Below are 21,022 nucleotides of genomic sequence, written 5' to 3' on the forward strand. Positions count from 1 at the left end.
CATTTCACCAGGATGTCCAGGAGATGTGTCTCACTTCTGCTGCTGCTGCTGCTGCTGCTACAGCTGAGTTGCTGCTTCAGCTCTGGGAGTTGTGGGAAGGTGCTGGTGTGGCCTATGGAATTCAGTCACTGGATGAATATGAAGACAATCCTGGATGCACTTGTCCAGAAAGGTCATGCAGTAACTGTTCTGAGATCTTCTGCTTCTGTTCTAATTGATCCCAAAAATGAATCAGGAATTAAATTTGAAACTTTTTACACATCTTATACTAAAGGTCAAATAGAAGCTTTTCTCTTAAATGGGATTAGTAAACTTATAAATGATATGTCAAGAGATGCATATTGGGAATATTTCCCACTACTGCAAAAATTATTCTTTGATTATTCTGATGTTTATGAAAGTATCTGCAAAGACTTGGTTTTGAACAAGAAAATCATGACAAAGCTTCAAGAATCAAGGTTTGATGTTGTTCTTGCAGACCCAGTTGCTCCCTGTGGTGAGCTGCTGGCTGAGCTACTGAACAGACCCCTTGTGCACAGTCTCCGCTTCACTCCTGGCTACACCTATGAGAAGTATAGTGGAGGACTTCTGTTTCCTCCTTCCTATGTGCCTGTTATTATGTCAGATTTAAGTGGACAAATGACATTCATGGAGAGGGTAAAAAACATGCTATGGATGCTTTATTTTGACTTTTGTTTCCAGTTATTTAATGTGATGAGGTGGGATCAGTTTTGCAGTCAAGTTCTAGGTAAGTCGTGTTTTTGGCTGCCAGTGTGATGTCTTAAGTTTAATGTAATTTTGTAGGTGATCTTTCATGAATGAAAAAAAAAATCCAAGGAATTTTTCTTTCCTAGGTGAAGTAATTTAATGAAAAACAGAAAAAGATTTATCAGTTTTACAAATGTTATGGAGAGGTTGTCATTATAGATTTAGATAGAACTTATTGAGTCACATTTGGATGGAAGATTCCAGGAAGTTGTACAGCTACCAATGAAGCACTGGGGATTTCTCTAAATAATATTGTGTCGATTCTATCAGTTTTCTAAGCCATAAAAATCAGTGGACAAATTTTGTTGATGAATGAAAACATGTAGATTGTCTTGTGTAGGTCTGTTGCTACATAAGTTTTCCATATTATCTAAGAGTGCCACTAACAACTGGATGATACAAAGTTTCTTTCCAGACAGAAAACATGTAAATTGAGTTGTATAATGTTACCACATTCCTTCCTCAAGTCCTTAAGTTCATCTGTGTAAGGTCAAAAATTTTGTGGAAATGTAGACACATATAAATAATTAATTTTAAAATCATGTTTCTCCATATAAAAAAGATCCAAAACAAGGGTGAGACAAAAATATGTTTTTCCAAAATTTAAAAACATCTCCCTGTGATTTTGCAAATATTTATATAAATTTCATTGTAAAGTGATATTATTAAGTCACCAAAGTGAACCAAAACCAGAAATAGATCAAAAATATGCTCAGACTAGCAACAACAACAAGAAGAAAAAAAAATGATTTTTCAGTTCACCTGAAAAATCAAGGATCAGAGGCCAGTTTGGTTAACAGGAAACAGGACTGAGTTCCCCATCTAGGAAAACCCTGTTCATGATAACTGTAGAATTTCTTGACTCTACAGCTAAATAGTTGTTCTCATTTGAATTTGATACTCTTGTAATTGAAAAAAGAAAATAATGCATGTTTAATTCTATAGTGGCCTAATTTAATGACAAGAATTCTGGCTGTATTCTTGATATTAGAGACATTTTTGCATGTATCAAATAGGTGAATAATGCATAGTATACATATATATGTATATATATATGTATTAAATTATTAAATTTAATACATATTAAATTATTGCTTTGTAAATCATTGACTACATTGTTCCACATAGTTACATAGCATACTTCATGTAACAATTCTTTATTTACCCTGTCTTTTCCTGATTTTTCTTCCATTCAGGAAGACCTGTCAGATTCTCTGAGCTAGTGGGGAAAGCTGATATTTGGCTCATTCAAAGTTATTGGGATTTGGAGTTTCCTCGCCCACTCCTGCCGAATGTTGAATTTGTTGGAGGGCTCCACTGCAAACCTGCCCAACCTCTGCCCAAGGTAAATATGCTCCTGCTTGCTCTGCATTGTTCACTAAGAACATCTGACATACAAGGAGTGCTGTTGAAAGTAGAATTAAATGCCCTGCCAGCCAGAAACTCATAGGAAGGGACTTCACAAAGAGTTTGGAATATTTGAACTAAAATATGGACATTTCTGTGAACTTTTTGAAATCCCCTCATAATTTCAAAGCCATCACATGTATAGAGACATCATTATCATTGTAGCATAACAGAATGTCTAGAAGACTTTTAGACTAGAGTCATCTTGATTAAGATATTTCTTATTCAAAACATAAGAAGATATTGGATATTAATTCAGTGTATATGTGAAAAGTGATTATGATACAAAACAGCAAATGTTGGACATATAGAGAAATAATGTAGACAGTTTATCCTCTCCCCAGCATTTTACATTCTCTTTGGAAGCATGGTTCCAACATTTTGTGAAAAGAAAAACAACATTCTTAAAAAAGATCCAGGAGAGGTCAGGGAAACTGTCCCACAGTGACTGATAATAACAGACATATGAAGGATGACATGAGCAGGCTAAGGATGAATGGATATAAGACAGAGAATGACAAGTATGTAAAGTAGCAAACGCAAGAATGGTTTAGAAGGAGAGGTTGAACAAAGAGGCTGATTTTTCTAAAGAGGTCAAGTGGTACCACCTAATGTGAAGGAGTGTAAAATACATCACAATATTTCTGATAGGGAACCAGAGACGAAGATTTGTGTTACAGATAGGGTCAGATTTCCTTTAGTCAAAATATTAATTAGTTAGTTAATTAATATTTAAGATGCAGACATCAAGATTAAGTCACTGGATTTGATAGAAGAGGTATAGTTGTGGAAAAGGTGAGATTAAGGAAGTGATTGTAAGAGTTCAGCTACAGGATGGAGAATTAGGCAACAATCACCAGAGATATGGTATTCATGATGTTATAATAATAACAATACTGCCCCATGTTTGTTGTACGGAAAATTGGTTAGTACAGGAAGAACAATTAAGGTGTCTCTGATAACCAAAGGAAATTCAATCAGGCTGTCAAAAAACAAACTGCATCACTAGGCTAATTGCAGTATCATCTCCAAAGCTAAAACTGGGAATGGGAATATTTTTCATCCACTGATGGGTAGATACAGAAAATACAACACATTATACAATATAATACTATACAACTATAAAAAATTATGAAAACTTGTGATTTGCCACTACACATATGGAACTGGTGGTCATTATGCACAGTGAAATAAACATCACAGACAGACAAGCACTGCATGATTTCATTTATGTACATAATCAAACAAAGTTCATGTCAGAGATGTTGGGAAGAGAATGGTAGTTGTCAGAGGCTAGAGAGAATAGTGGGGTGGGAGACATGGGGAAATGTTGATAATGAGGAACTAAACTACAGGTATATAGGTATGAAAAACGCTGTTGTTTCATTGTGCAGTAGGGTCAATATAGATAATGGTAATGCACTACATATTTTCCTAAAAAACGCTGGAAAAAGTATTTTTAATATTTTCAACTTTAAAAAATAAATAGTAAAAGATAATTTGCCCTCATTATAACATAATATACTGTAAATATCACATGGTGCCATATAATGTATATTATATATACATTATATATTATAGATAATATATAATATATGATCATTATATAACATATAATGATTATATATGTGTATAATATATAATGTGTATAATGTATTATGTAAGATATATTATATAATATGTATACTCTTTTATATATAGTATATATAATATACATTTATATTAATTTATATAATATTATATAATATAGAATCATATTATATATTTTTATACTTTTATTATATTCATTTCTATTAATATATATTATATTATATATTTATCTAGATTATATGGCATCATGTGATAGGATGTGATAAGATGGCATTCTTCATAAAGAAACATGAGTACTTAATATATTTTAAACTCGGTTGTGAACTGAAATTAATCACTTGGACTAGTGAGATGGCATTGGTACATGCCACCTTGATGGGATTGTATTGGAATCCCCTGGTACATTTCTAACTCCATCATTTGGGGCAAGTCTGATTGTGCATGTCCCAAATTGTACATCTCCTCCCTCTCTTATTCCCACTCTTATATTTAACAGGGATCACTTTTCAGTTAAAATTTAAACACCTAAGAATAATTTTGTGTTAATTACAGAGTTCAACCAATAGTACTAGAACAACAACAACAACAATAACAACAAATACTATAGTTCACAACCGATGGCTCTGATAGGTCTAAGAATCAAAGGGATCACACAAACAAGACAAGTGTCTGCTAATACTAACTGATAGAATAAAAAAGGGAGAGAAAGATCCAACATGGGAAATGGGATACACAGCAGACTCATAGAATGGCAGACGTCCTAAACAACACTCTGGCCTCAGAATCAGCCCTTAAGGCATTCGGATCTGGCTGAAGAGCCCATGAGAGTATTGTAGGCATGGAAAGCCAAGACACCATGGAAAAGAAAAAAAAAAAAAAGAAGAAGACCTAAATGAAAGATCTCTGTGAGTGAGATCCCAGTGGAAAGAACGGGGCCATCAAAGAAGGAGGTACCTTTCTCTGAAGGGAGGAGAGAACTTCCACTTTGACTATGACCCTATCGGAATAAGATCAAAGTCAGCGAACTCTAAAGGCTTCCATAGCCCTGGCAACTCATGACTAGAGCCTAGGGAGATTACTGACGCCATGAACAGGAGTGTCAAATTGTTAAGTCAGCAACAGGAGTCACTGTGTACTTACATCCCATGTGGGATCTGTCCTTAATGTGTTGTCTAATGTGCAGTGATGCTATAACTAGTACTGAAACAGTATTTTTACACTTTGTGTTTCTGCGTGGGTACAAACTGATGAGGTCTTTACTAATTACATACTGAAGTGATCTTCTGTATATAAAGATAATTGGAAATGAAAAAAAAAAAAAAACCCTGGTGTTAAATTGGAAATGGCATAGAAAATTAATTAATTTTTTAAAAAAAAATATTATGTAGGATCTCTGTCTTTAACGTGCTGTACACTCTTATTTAATGCTATAACTAGTACTCCAACAGTATTTTTTTTTCACTATGTGATGCTATATGGTGGGAAACTGTTGAAATCATTACCTAATATATACTAAACTGATCTTCTGTATATAAAGAGAATTGAAAATGAATCATGATGTGATTGGAAGGGGAGAGGGAACGAGAAAGGGGAGGGTTGCGGGTGGGAGGGAAGTTTTGGGAGGGGGAAGCCATTGTAACCCATAAGCAGTACTTTGGAAATTTATATTCATTAAATAAAAGTAAATATATATATATATATATATATATATATATATATATATATATATTTTAAACTCATACTACCCTAAAATGACATGTAGAAAATAAGTTTTCTTTATCACTGTATTAGCTCATCTCTTAAGAGATACCATCAGTCTTCCTATTAAAGCACCACAAAATTGATAGTAAATGGTTAAAATACTATACCAATTTTGAATGCAAATTGCTTGAGCTTTATATGGTACAATTCACAGGTCTAAAGGCTGAGGCAATTTTAGTGAGGGTTTATACTATGTATCTCTTTTCTTAATGGTTTCCTTATTTGCATAAAGGGAAAGTGACAGTGGCTGTAGGAAGAAAGTGGAGCAAAAGGTAAAGCAGGAGGACAGGTGGCTCTGTCATGATGGTTAGTAATGACACCTGTAGTTGTTCCATTGCACAGACAAGGTCTGAATACAGCTCAAGGTTGTGAAGCTTCTCTTCTTTTATCTCAAGCCTAGTTTTCTAATTCCAACAACTTGCCTCTCCTGTGATTATCATATGTCTAGATAATGTCCATCCTATTTAAAAAGAGAAATAAAAAATTAATAAATTAGATCAAGATAATTAAAATGTTTATAACATTTGGATTTTTAAGATCTTAGTATGAATCTGTAAAGAGAGAAGTAATTAAGATGTTTGAAGTCAATGAAAATAGTAGTTTTGCAAAAATAATCATGAACAGTAATGTAAACTCAATATTAGGGAGTGATTAAATAATTTGGTTTGTAAAATCACATCAATACAATTATTTTATCAAAAATCTTTGATGACAATAAACCAGCCATATAGGAAATTTAGCTGGAAACAGGAGCCAAGAAGATAAATGAAGGGCCGGCGCCAAGGCTCACTTAGCTAATCCTCCACCTGTGGCGCCAGCACCCCGGGTTCTAGTCCCTGTTGGGGCGCCGGATCCTGTCCCAGTTGCTCTTCTTCCAGTCCAGCTCTCTGCTGTGGCGCGGGAAGGCAGTGGAGGATGGCCCAAGTCCTTGGGCCCTGCACCCGCATGGGAGACCAGGAGGAAGCACCTAGCTCCTGGCTTTGGATCAGTGCAGCACACTGGCCATAGTGGCCATTTGGGGGGTGAACCAATGGAAAAGGAAGACCTTTCTGTTTCTCTCTCTCTCACTGTCTAACTCTGCCTGAAAAAAAAAATGAAATCAGATTTTATTCTCTAAAAGGAGAAAAGGATTCTAAATTATGATTACCATTCCCTGCATTTGTTTCTTATAAAATAGGGCCCTAGCCGGCGCCATGGCTCACTAGGCTAATCCTTCGCCTTGTGGCGCCGGCATACCGGGTTCTAGTCCCAGTCGGGGCACCAATCCTGTCCCGGTTGCCCCTCTTCCAGGCCAGCTCTCTGCTGTGGCCAGGGAGTGCAGTGGAGGATAGCCCAAGTGCTTGGGCCCTGCACCCCATGGGAGACCAGGATAAGCACCTGGCTCCTGCCATCGGAACAGCGCGGTGCGCCAGCCGCAGCGCGCTTACCGCGACGGCCATTGGAGGGTGAACCAATGGCAAAAAGGAAGACCTTTCTCTCTGTCTCTCTGTCTCTCTCTACTGTCCACTCTGCCTGTCAAAAATTTAAAAAAAAAAAAAATAGGGCCTGAAGTTTCAATTTTCTAAGAAAAAGAAATCCAGGACAGTTAGCACAAAAACGTGACCGTAGATAACACGAACATCTTTATAGTTAGAAATGTATAATCAGAAAAAATTAGACAATATTGGAAAATTTTGTCACCATGTCTTTTACCACAATGACCACTACAATAATTTCTGATAAGACTTTACTTTCTCTGCTTAGTTGATTGCACCGATCCTTCCTCTAGTGTTTGTTGTGATGCTGCCCTTTTGTGATGGAGCAATTTTTCTTCACAGGAAATGGAAACCTTTGTGCAGAGCTCTGGAGAAGAAGGAATTGTGGTGTTTTCTCTGGGGTCCATGGTCAGTAACATGACAGAAGAAAGGAACAATCTGATCGCATCAGCCCTTGCCCAGCTTCCACAAAAGGTTAGAAAAGTGTCCTAATGGTGGGCAGCTACTGAATTGTGTCTGTTACACTCTGTAAACAGGCTCAACAGAGAAACTTCCTGTGTGAAAACTAAACTGTTACAATACTGAGATTTTTTGTCAGATATCAGTTTAAAACTAACTCTCTGTGAGACATGGAACAGTAGCACAGAAGATGTTTTTAACAAAAAGTGTGTTTGGCTTTTAGTATTTGATCACAAAAATGCATATATGGGAGGTGCAGTGTGAGACTTTGTTACCATCATGACATTGCTACCAAACTCTGCAGTATCATTTGGTTCTTTATTCTGTACATTGTTGATGCCCCCTCCTACACTAAAGATGTTATCACAAAAGAATTAAAGTGCAATTGATAATTGAGCTGATAGATTAGTATTAAAAATGTTTTGAAAAAATTCTGCTGTGTGACTTGTGGTTTCAGACTCCCAAATAATTCTCAACTATTTACTTCTCCTAATTTTATAATAGGTCCTCTCAAAATGATTTGCTGGAATCTTCCTAGATTTAGAAAAATCAGGGCTTGTGAACCCCAAGCTCAGGACTTCACTCAGTCAAGTATATTTAGAAAAATGAAGAAAACAGGCTGCCCTCTAGGCTGAATCCTGGTTGTATCTAAAACAGGAAAATGTAAGGGAGGGAGTAGAGATGGACCCAGTGCATCACAATGTGTGGCCTCACAGGACTGTGTTCCTAGCCCATTAGATATACACCTCCTGCAGACTGAGGAAGGAGGAGGGAATTTCAGGATGAAGCAGGAGCAGACCTGGAATGAGGAGAGATTCAGATGGACTCCTCTAGCAATTGTAGTGCACAGCAATTTTCCAATATATGTAAGATAACTTTGATCTATAAATTGTTATGAACTGCTTTTTAGTGTGGTATGTAATGGAAGGGTCTAGTAATCACCTATGTAATTTTTTTTCTGAGAACTGAAATTATTTTTAACATTCACAAAGCAAACTGAAATTAAATGGTTGTGGATCCTGCTTCTATGAACAAAGCTTGGAAACTATAAAATCAGTACTTCATTTTGGTACTGCATATGGAAACGATCTAACAACAGCAGAAATTAGTAATCTTTGCTGTTAGCACTTTGTAGTGCATCATGGAAGAGTTTACTGTCAGTTGAACAAAATTTAGCATTAACAATTTTGCATGTTTTTCAGACATCATAGTACTACTAACACCCTCTTATTTTCCACATTTAGAGTTTCCTATCATAGCAATAATGATATTACTCTTGATTCATTTCAAAAATACCACTGTAGTGGTCAGTGATATGGCTCAGCAGAATAAGCCTGTGTTTTGGCTTCATTTATCCTATATGATATAGCTTGTGATGGAGTTTTTCCAGTGCTTCTGATCCAAATTCTCACTTTTAACCATCAGCAGGTACTAGCTCAGGTATCCTCGACTCACATGGAGTTGTAGGTTCAGCCTATCCTTGCCTTATCTGTTGCAAGCATTTGGAAAATGAACAAGCACACAGGATCTCTCTCTCTCTCTCTCTCTCTCTCTCTCTCTCTCTCTCTCTGCGTGTATTTATGTGTGTGTGTGTCTTTCTATATCTCCATCTCTTGCTCTGACTTTTACAGGTACATTAAGTTAATATAATAAACTTTACATAAATCCATTTAAACATTTTCCAGGAAATAGTGCTTAGGAAGTTGTGATATAAAACAAGTTAAATGTAGTCCTAAACAGAATTAATTTATTTCTCACAAATAACTCATTACACGGATTTACTTTTTGTGAATTAAAAGATGTTAGCTTATAATGAAATATGTTATGAACATTGGATATAAGTATGCTTTTCTTTTATGATCACAACTGAAATAGTTATTACACTTGGAAGATGAGTCCAACATGGTAATTCATGTATTTCAAAGTGTACAATGCAGGGAATGAGTTTCACTTCTTGCAGTAGAATTATGACATTTTAACAATTCCTAAAACACTGGTTTTTGTCAATCATTATGTCACATGACTAAGGCAGTGTATGTGAAGCATCATAATTATGTTCCATGTCTGTTTGAATGACAAATAAACAGAACATATTTGTAGGCTACTTACCTCTATCTTTTAGTAGTTCTCTCTACTTAATCTCTTCTGTCTCCCTTTACTAATCTTACACATGGAAGACATTTAACTAGGTTACCTCTCAATGTCCTTAGACTCTAAGATGCTGTAGTTTGATATTCAACTCATGAAATAGGTATTTTCTTTACCTAATAGGTTCTTTGGAGATTTGATGGCAAGAAACCGGATACCTTAGGACCTAATACCCGGCTCTATAAGTGGATACCTCAGAATGACCTTCTTGGTAAGACATGGAGGACAAATGCTGTAAACATGAGTAACAGCCAATCAAGAAGACAGTACTCCAACAGAAAGCTGGTGACCATTTTTAGTGGAAAAACTCAGAAGTCAACCAAATGTATTCATTCTCATTATTTTCTAGTCCTAGGGGAATACAATGAACTAAAGAGGTTGACATTTCATGATGCACAAATTCTTCATGTCCATAGAATTTCTAACTTCTCGGTGGGAGGGCATTTGGTATAGCAGTCAAGATGTCACTCAGGACATCTGCATTTTTATTGCTGTTCCTGGGTACAAATTCAATTTCGACTTCTGGTTCCAACTTTCAGCCAATTTACACCATGGCAAGTAGCAGGTGATGGCATAAATTCTTGGGTCACAGTAATCCACATTGATACCTAGGATTGAGTTCCTGCTCCTGGCTTTGCCTTGCCCAGCCCCAGTTATTGCAGGAAGTTGTATAGTGAATCAATAGAGGGAAGATCTCTCTCTCTCTCTCTCTCTTTTGTTTCTGTCTCTCTCTCACTCACTCATTCTCTCCATATGTCTTTCAAATAAATAAAAATATAATAATTGTTTCCTAGGTAGTCTCTCTGTTTCCTGTTTCATTCAATCTATCTGTTGATTCCCATAATAAAATTTCCAAATGCCACTGAAAATAATATATATCTGTACTTATTAATTACTCCACATTTTTTGTGGGAAAAACTCAGAATCTTCAATATGAAGTGATAATGCATTTGAAGATGAAGTGTAGCCCCTCCTTCTATGGTTCCAGCAATACAACTATGCCACTCCTGCTGCATTGTAAATTTTACATATTGGTCTCAGTGAGTGGACTATTGCTTTAAGACAAAATCTTCTAACATGTACTTGATGGGCTTTTTAGTTTTCTTTAGCTATATGCAATCTTTTTTTATTGAGAATATGTCCTTATTTCATGCCCATTTGCTAATCCGCTGGTTAAGTTTTAAGTCATACCAGCTTCCCATGTGGCTTTTGCTGACCTTTCCACTGGAATTAGGAGTCTCTTCCTCTGGATCTCAAACTAATTTTTACACTATCTCATGTTTACTCATAATCTGTGGTCTAGAGGTCACCACCCCTTTTAGCGCCTCAAATTCTGTTTCTTATTTCACTACTAAGATTTATCATTAATAATTTCACTGAAAACCTCTCAATTTTAGGTCATCCAAAAACCAAAGCTTTTGTAACTCATGGTGGAGCCAATGGCATCTATGAGGCCATCCACCATGGCATCCCTATGGTGGGCCTTCCTTTGTTTGGGGAGCAACATGATAACCTTGCCCACATGAGGGCCAAGGGAGCAGCTGTTAGATTGGACTGGAAAACAATGTCAAGTTCAGATTTGATCGATGCCTTGAAGACAGTCATTCATGATCCTTCGTGAGTATTGTTTTTTAAAATAAACTGTATTAATAGATAAGTTTTCACTTGAGGACTAAGTGATTGTGAAAAGGGAAAGTATTTTGAGTACACTTTTGGATAACATTGGAAAACAATAGAATTAGAAAATAAACAAGTAATTTACTTGAAATGGATAAATTGCAATAATCTGGTTCACTATTCAAAATATTTGTATCAAGAGATGGTTCTCAAATTATTCCTTTATATGGCTAATTTTGATTAAGCTATTAGTGTTTTATTGTTATATCAATAATGTTTGGAATGTATTTTCCTCCTTTCACTACATAATGACATAAATGTAAATGCAGCATTTTCATTGGGTAGTAGTACCATGACACATAGGTTTATTTTATTGCAATTATAATTTATTCAAGAATAATACATAAGCAGGTTTTCAATAAGTTGATGAATAAAGTAAAAAATTGTTTTGACTCCTATATTTGCTACAAAAACTAACTTCCATGTTTTCTGTCACTTGTCTTTCACTTTTTACTTTATTTTATCCTGTTATAAGGAATTGTCATATAATTGATTGGAAATGAGAAAAATAATGAATTTAGTATATTATTTTTGCTTAATTAGGGTCAAATTTTTTTCCATCCATATAGTCCCTTCAATGTAAAGTTTTAACAGCAAATAAAAAATCAAAAGCTAGATCAATGAACTTTTAAAGCCAATGATGACCCAAAGCATAATTAAGTCAGGGAAAGAATATTGGAAAAATGCGACATTATAGCTTGACTAACAAGCTGATATTCTGTTTGTATGTGTGTGTGTGTGTGTGTGTAGAATTTGATGACTTCTCTTCTTATAGGCTAAAAAAATATTCTGTTAGGGTACTGGTTTTCCTTTGTGTTAAGCAATAAGTTGAGCTTTAGCAATAAATTGGATGATATTTATGAACCAGATATTAACAGAAGTCTTAACGAGTGCTGTCAAAATCAACCAACCATTCATCTATATATTCAAGAAATATTCATCAAAAGATCATGTGTTTTCAATTTAAAAATTGGTAATAAATGCAAATGTTTATATTTGGTAAGAATTTTGATATTTGGCTGGGACAAATATCCACTTTGAATTATGAACTGACAGTTCAAAAATATACAGTTAGATGTAGGTGATTCCATAGATGTCAAAAGTAAAATTAATATTTCTATGTGAGTAGAGACTGCCTAAATTCAACTCTAACTGGCTATCATTGACAGAGAATGATTGCTATTCAGTCTGAACATCTGAGAATTTAAAGTGATACTTGAGACCTATCACCTGTTTTTTATAATTTCATTTAAGTTATATAGGTTTCATGTATTTCATATACACAAATTTAGGAACATAAAGATTCTTGAACCTCTATCCTCCCTCCTACCCAAACTCCAACATTTCTTCCTCCTCTATCTCACATTTCCACTCTTAATTTTTACAAAGATCTACTTTCAGTTTACTTAATGATTATAAAATTAACCCTACATTAAGTAAAAAAAAAATTCAACAAATAGTATGGAAAAAAAAAAAAAAACTCTGTTCCGCAACAAAGACACAAGGGCTATAAACAACCATCAAATCTCAAAATGTCCATTGCACTTCTAAACATTACATTTTAGGTACTCTATCAGTTATCTTGAATCAGGGAAAACATATAGTATCTGTCTTTTGGTGTCTAACTTCTTTCACTAAGTATAATGGTTTCAAGTTGTGTCCATCTTGTTGCAAAAGACAGAACTTCATTTTTTTACAACTAAGTAGTTCTCCGTAGTGAATTTATACAATAAATTCTGCATGCAGTCAACAGTTGATGGACATTTGGCTTGATTCCATATCTTAGCTATTGCGAATTTTGCTACAGTGAACGTAGGGGTAAAGATAAGTCTTTCGTATGCTGATTTCTTTTGGTTTGGTAAATTCCCAAGAATGGGATGGCTGGATCATATGATAGCTCTATATTCAGATTTCTGAGGTATCTCCACACTTGATCTTACACAGTGGGTGCACCAGTTTACATTCCCACCAACAGTGGATCAGGGTACATTTTCCTCACATCCTTACTAGCATTTGTTGTTTCTTTATTTCTGTATGAGACCCATTCTAACTGGAGTGAGGTGAAATCTCATTGTGGTTTGATTTGTATTTCTCTGATGGCTAGTGATCCTGAGCATTTTTTTAATTTCTGTTGGCATTTTGAATTTCCTCTTTTAAAAAATGCTTGTTCCTTCTGTACAGCAAAAGAAACAGTCAGGAAAGTGAAGAAGCAACCAACAGAATGGGAGAAATTATTTGCAAACTGCACAACTGATAAAGGATTAATAACCAGAATCTATAAAGAGATCAAAAAACTCCACAGTAACAAAACAAACAACCCAGTTAAGAGATGGGCCAAGGACCTTAACAGGCATTTTTTCTTTTTTTTAAAGATTTTATTTATTTATTTATTTATTTTTATTTGACAAGTAGAGTTATAGACAGTGAGAGAGAGAGAGAGAGAGACAGAGAGAAAGGTCTTCTTTCCATTGGTTCACCCCCCAAGTGGCCACCACATCCAGTGCTGCGCTGATCCAAAACCAGGAGCCAGGTGCTTCCTCCTGGTCTCCCACGCAGGTGCAGGGACCCAAGTACTTAGGCCATCCTCCACTGCCCTCCCGGGCCACAGCAGAGAGCTGGAATGGAAGTGGAGCAACCGGGACTAGAACACGGCGCCCATATGAAATGCAGGAGCCGCAGGCAGAGGATTAACCAAGTGAGCCACAGCGCCGGCCCCAACAGGCATTTTTCAAAAGAAGAAGTCCAAATGGCCCACAGACACATTAAAAATGCTCAGGATCTCCAGCCATCAGAGAAATGCAAATCAAAACCACAGTGAGGTTTCACCTCACCCCAGTTAGAGTGGCCCTCATACAAAATCAACAAACAACAAATGCTGGAGAGGATGTGGGGAAAAGGGCACTCTAACCCACTGTTGGTGGGAATATAAACTGGTAAAGCCACTATGGAAAAAGTATGGAGATACCTCAAAAATCTGAATATAGACCTACCATATGACCCAGCTATCCCACTCCTGGTAATTTACCCAAGACAACTGAAATCAGTAAACAAAATTACTATCTGCACCACCATGTTTATTGCAGCTCAATCACAATAGCTAAAACATGGAAGCAACCTAAATGCCCATCAATCAAAGACTGGATAAAGAAATTGTGGGATATGCACACTGTGGAATACTACATGGCAGTAAAAAAAAAAAAAAAAAAAGGATGAAATCCAGTCCTTTGCAACGAAATGAAGCAAGCTGGAAAATCTCATATTTAGTGAAATAATCCAGTCCCAAAGAGACAAATACCATATGTTTTCCCTGATTTGGGCGAATTAATAGTGCACCTAAAATGAAAGCTATAGAAGTGAAATTGTCACTTTTAGAATCAATGTCTTCAATAGTCCTTTACCTGACTGTCGAAGGACAGTTTATCATTGTTACTTTTTACTGTGTATATCCTTTTGTTTTGTTTGTTTTTTTCTCTGTTTTCTTTCTTTCTCTCTCTTTTCTTTACTTCATACTATATGCTGAACTCTGTACGTAACATAGACTCAGTCATATGTATTTTAAGGCAATTGGAAAAATATCCTAGTTAAAAATAAGAGGGGGAGCCTTCCTTGTCTGAATATGATCAGAGTTGGCAAACTCGGAAGGCTTCCATAGCTTTGGCAACTCATGACGACAGCATAGGGTGGTTGCTGGTGCCATAAACTAGAGTGTCAATTTGTTGGGTCAACAACAGGAGCCACTGTGCACTTGCTCCTCATGTGGGATCTCTGTCCTTAATGTGCTGTACATTTTGATTTCATGCTATAACTAGTACTCAAACAGTATGTTTCACTTTGTGTTTCTATGTGGGTGCAAACTGTTGAAACCTTTATACTAAATTGATCTTCTGTATATAAAGAGAATTGAAAATGAATCTTGATGCAAATGGAAGGGGAGAGGGAGGGGGAGAGGGGAGGGTTGCAGGTGGGAGGGAAGTTATGGGAGGGGGAAGCCATTGTAATCCATAAGCTGTACACTGGAAATTTATATTCATTAAATAAAAGTTTAAAAAAAATAAGAGGGGGAATAAGAGATGGAGGAGGTAGTCTATAACTGTAAAGAGTCTAGTTCTGCATACAGTCATACAGACTCACCTCTAAGGGTACAGCCTAAGAACTTGTCATGGGGCTCCAAACCCATAAAAATCAGTGGTATAAATGCCATCTTCAATGTTAAAATAATCATATTAAACATTAAAGTCAACATATAGATAGGTCTAAGTTTAAAAAAGATCATATAAATAACATAAAGTACCCAGTAAAAATAATATAATTTAAAAGGAAGTAAAGTCCAATATGGGAAGCACTCCACACAGCAGACTCCTAGAATGACACTCACTATTAATAACACTCTGACCTCAGAATCAATCCTTAAGGCTTCCTGGTTTGGCTGAAAGGACTGTGAGAACATTTCAGGCAAGGAAAGCCAGGACTCTGTGGAAAAAAAAATTCTACAAGGAGGATCTCTGTGAGACCTAAGTGGAAAGAAAGAGTCATCAAAGAAGGATATACTTTTCTCTGAAGAGAGGAGAGAACATCCATTCTGCTTATATGGCTGTGTCCAAATACCAATGGAGTCTATGATCACAAAAGGCTTCCATAGCCTTGGCAGACCATGGCAAGAGCCTTGGATGATCACTGATGTCATAAATAAGAGTGTTAATTGTTAAAGGAACAACAGAAATCACTGTGCACTTGCTCCCCATGTAGGACCTCTGTCTCTAATGAATTGTATTATGAGAATCGACTGCAAATTTTCTTCCCAAACTGTACTCTATATGTTGTGTGTGTGTGGGGGTACAAATTATTGAAGTCTGTGCTTAGCATGGAGTTAGTCCTCTGTATATAAAGTCAAACTAAAAATGAATTATAATGGAGAAGGAAATAAGAGAGGGAGAGGGAAGTGGGACAGGAGTTGGGGTAGGGTGGGGGGAAAGAACCACTATATTGCTAAAGTGGAATCTATGAAAAAATGCATTAATTAAATAAAAACTTTAAAAAATGCTGTTCAAATCCTTTGCCCATTTTTTAACTGTATTATTTGTTTTGTTGTTGTTGAGTTTCTTGAGCTCTTTATAAATTCAGGATGTTAACCCTTTATCAGTTTCAAAGTTTGTAAATATTTTTCCCATTCTTTTAGTTGCCTCTTCACTTTGCTGAATGTTTCTTTTTCAGTACAGAAGCTGTTCAGCTTGATGTAATTCCATTTGTCAATTCTGACTTTGATTGTCTCTGCTTCTGGGGACTTTCCCCAAAAGTTTTTGCCAATGTTTTGCAGAGTTTCCCTAAGGTTCTCTAGTAATCTGATGGTGTTGGGTCATAGATTTAGGTTTTTAATTCTATTTTGAGTGGATTTTGTGTAAGTTGTAAGGTATGGATCTAGTTTCATACTTCTGAATGGGAAGATCCAGTTTCCCAAGTACCATTTGTTGAAGAGACTGTCCTTGCCCTAGGGAATGATTTTTAGATCCTTTATCAAAGATAAGTTGGTTGTAAATGTGTGGATTGATTTATAGTTTCTATTCTGTTCCATTGGTCTGCATGTTTGTTTTTGTGCCAATATCAGGCTGTTTTCATTATACCTGTCCTGTGGTGTGTCTCGAAATTAGGTACTGTGAGGCCTCTGGCTTTTTTTTTTTTTTTTTGCTATATAAAATTACTTTAGCTATTTGGGGTTTCTTATGTTTCCATATGAGAACCAGCTATGCCCTACACCTTCTCATGAAACCAGGGAGTGCCCAGATTCTCAGCACACAAGGCTCCCACAGTTGCTGTGTGAAGAGGTTTGGCTGTGCCCTGCCAGTCTGTTCAGTCAACAGAGAGGCAGATGTTCCTCTGGCCAGCTCTGCCTAGGTGTCTTGATCCTGGGAGGCTGTGGGTACCTTATGGGTGCCTAGGCACCTCCCAGCCAGGCTCAAAGTCAGTGGGGCCTACATATTTTTCCCTCTGCTACAATCTCTGGATCACCTGTGCCTATAAGAACCACTGACTGAATATTGCTCTCACCACCACTGCTGCCAATACTAGCAAGAAGGCATCCTGCCTCAGCCAGTTGCTGTAGGTTCACAGACAAAGGCTTCAGCAGCTGCCATCCAAACCCAAAATGGCGCCTGCCTTTTCTCAGCCAGGCAGTGGACACTATTGTGGGGAAGTTGGGGAAAGATAAATGTGCCCCCTCTATTTCCACTGGGACTATGGGCAATCATTAAAAACCACCAGTCCCAGGGGCACCATTCTAGACTCAGGCCACACTCTCTCTGGCTGTATCACACAGTTTGCCGCTGTCCAGTCTCTCTCTCCACGCCTCCACCAAGCCACCTCCCACTCCAGCTCTTGACTGCAGCAATTGTGTATCGTGTTTGTGTTCATGCTGTATGTCCACACCCTCCACACAGGTCCATGGCATTCCTCTTCCTCTTGTAGGATCTCCAGTTGGTTTCTTCATCAATTCTCCCCTGAGAGTGGACTTCCTACACTTTTGTTTTTACTATTTATCTCAGGCCTAGCCCAGTATATCATTCCCTAACCCACCATCTTTGAATCTCTGACACTTAGGTATTAAAAGTAGTTGGATTTCAACTTTTTATAGCTGTCGTTCATCCTAATGAGCTTAATTAGAAGCACACTTCTTTTGTCTTTTTTTAAAAGTGAATTTATCATTCACTTGCAGATTTTTTATTGTAGTTTAATAGATACAATGTTATGGAGTAGAGAATTTCTTAATTAGCTAATACATTGAGAATATATAATGTATGGAACACATTGTACTAGTTTTTGGCAAATATTTTATCACCTTTTCATTATAGCTTTTCACCATCAATTTCCACAATTTTATAAGCACCCCTCCTGAAAGGAGTTTTCCTACATTTTTTATAACAACAATGGAATTTACCTTCATTGTAATTGCTATTGCATTGCAATTGCACTTTGTGATTCAGAGTTGGTAAGACACAACCTTACATGCACCCTTTTACCTTGTCCATTAGTTCTTGATAATTTCAACAACAAGAACAATTACAACTGTCTTGAGTGCCTTGAGAATTCTCCAGACCCTGAAATCACAACCCTACCAAGAAGAAAAATAGTAATAATAGAAAACATTTACTCTTGGTTTGTCATATAATAATAATAATAATTCAAATATTCTAAAAATCAACATATTTTTGATTTGAAAAAACAAAGAAAGATAATGTCTATTTACAATGCATTTAACAATGAAAATCTTGTAAAGTTAAAACTGAGAGAAAGGGAAAGTAAAAGTCAATGTAAGGCTACAAAGAAGGCAATTAAATTTAATGAATTCACAACTCAAATGTTAATGCACTGATTAAGGGTTAAGTCTAGCACAAATTCCTGATTGATAACAACTCCTTATTAATTTGGCCCAGATATACCTGAGCTTTGTAATGATTTGCCTCTTATCTCTAAATTACATTAATCCCAATCTAGTACATTCAACCTATAAACCACTGCCTACAGAACCTGTCAAGCTTTGTACATAAAGTGAATAGTTTTGTTGCTGTTATTGTCATTTTTTCTTTTCTTTGTCTGTAAAAATTAACTGATTCCAATTTCTAGGTTTGAAAGTTAGAAATATTGTTCTTTGTCAGTTTCTCCCAACACATTTTGTAACCTTGTAATCCAACAAATTCCTATCAAAAAACTCAGATCTGTCTGAGGTTTACTGAAGAAAATAATTTATTTCTCCTAGTTTTTCATGCAACATCCATTTTACCATCTACATAAAAATTTCACATTTATAAATTTATGTCTATCGATTTTTTTCAGCTATAAAGAGAATGTCATGAAGTTATCAAGAATTCACCATGATCAGCCAATGAAACCCCTGGATCGAGCAGTCTTCTGGATTGAGTTTGTCATGCGCCATAAGGGAGCCAAACACCTTAGGGTTGCAGCCCACGACCTCACCTGGTTCCAGTACCACTCCTTGGACGTGATTGGGTTCCTGCTGGCTTGTGTGATGATCATTATCTACCTTGTTATAAAATTTTGCTTGCTTGTTTATCAACAGCTTGTTAAAACAGGAAAGAAGAGAAAGCAAGATTAGAGCTGTTACAGACCTAAGGCTAGCAGCCCTGCTATGTGACATCATGCCATTAGCTCAACCATTAATGATGCAGGTGTGTAAAAACTGTCCTGCATACAGTTCCTGATTCCTGGCATCATCCTGGTCCAGATCTGGCTGTTGTGGCCATCTTGGGGGTGAACCAGTAGATGGAAGATATTTCTCCTTCTTTCATTTTTGCTTTCAAATAAATCTTTTCAAAATTATCTTTTTACAAAATTACCATAGAGCTGGCACTGTGGCGTGGCAGGTTAAGCTGTTGCCTGCATCACAAGCATTCCATGTGGGTGCTGGTTGGAATTGTGATGGCTCCACTTCCTTTCCAGTTCCCTGCTAACAGCCTGGGAAAGAGGTAGAAGATTGCCCGAGGGGTTGGGCCCCTACCACACATGTGGGAGACCTGGAAGAATTTCCTGGCTCCTGGCTTTGGCCTGGCCCAGCCCCAGCCATTGAGGCCATCTGGGGAATGAACCAATGGACAGAAGATCTCGCTCTCCTCTCTTTCTGTAACTCTGCCTTTCAAATAAATAAATAAAATCTGCTTGCATATGTAATAGATACCAATTTTTAAATGCAATGTAAATTTAGGCCACGTCTTTTTCTTTCATTCAAGGTAGATATTTGATTTTTCTCATACTTAGTTTATAGTAACAGATCACCAATAAAAATGATGAATATACAACAACAACAAAAAGACTGTCCTGCGCAGTTTAGGAGATCTGTGCATTCCAGATTTATCCAAATATTTATTCTTAAAAAAGCATTAAGGAAGTACACCATTCTAACTTTAGATATACTGAAACAATTCAATAGTAATGATGATTTCTTAACTGATTTACTAACTTGAAGAAAGGAGACTCACTGGAGCATCAGACTGTTCTTTAAGAAGAGTTCTCAAATTTTGTGTTCATTTTCAGAATCATCTACTTGAACACTATTCCACCAAGTAGAATATATGTGTACTTGCCAAAGAAAATATAGCCAGATCCTTGGTGTAGGAGGCAAGACAGATTGTATCCTGACATCTTTTAATTGGAAGAATGACTCCATGATAAGCTGTACTCAAGTTCAACTAGGACAAGTGTGACAGATTTTCAAAAGGAGAGACAGAGAGGGAGAGAGAAAGAGAGAGAGAGAGAGAGGAAATACAGTAGTAAGGAAGGTGAACCAAAAGAAGCTACACAAATTTATGGAAATAGAAGATTACAGAAAATGAAGTGGAAAATTACTAGAAGTAGTTTGGTAAGGTGCACCAGACAATGTAGAGTTTACAATTTAGCAAGATTGAGTTTTCTTGAACAAAGAGTCAGCACATATTCTAGACTTAGCTTTAAAGATCTAACTCATAGGGCCAGCACTTTGGTGTAGTGAGTTAATTCTCTGCTTACAGCGCCAACATCTCATTTGGGCACCAGTTCTAGTCCCGCTGCTCCTCTTCCAATCCAGGCTCCTGGCTTTAGATAGGCTCAGCTCCCACTGTTGTGGCCTATAACCCTGTCTTTCAAATAAATAAAATAAATCTTTTTAAAAAAATGAAAGGAATTACACTATGTGTGCACTTAATTTTTCTCTTACACTATAATTTGAAATGTGACTCAAGTAATAAGATTTTTTT

The 21,022-nt window shown here is 36.5% G+C and overlaps 1 protein-coding gene across 1 annotated transcript; it reads left to right on the forward strand.

The window, feature by feature from the left end:
- Window positions 1–20,891, forward strand: LOC133765143 (UDP-glucuronosyltransferase 2B16-like). Its single transcript, XM_062198767.1, has 6 exons — window positions 1–748; window positions 1,965–2,113; window positions 7,344–7,475; window positions 9,732–9,819; window positions 11,006–11,225; window positions 19,110–20,891. Exons 1-6 carry the CDS (start codon window positions 13–15, stop codon window positions 19,387–19,389), a joined length of 1,605 nt encoding a protein of 534 aa, XP_062054751.1. The 5' UTR covers window positions 1–12; the 3' UTR covers window positions 19,390–20,891.
- Window positions 20,892–21,022: the final 131 nt, after the last annotated feature.

This window comes from Lepus europaeus, chromosome 8 (assembly GCF_033115175.1).
Source record: "Lepus europaeus isolate LE1 chromosome 8, mLepTim1.pri, whole genome shotgun sequence".
Classification (NCBI taxonomy): Eukaryota; Metazoa; Chordata; class Mammalia; order Lagomorpha; family Leporidae; genus Lepus; species Lepus europaeus.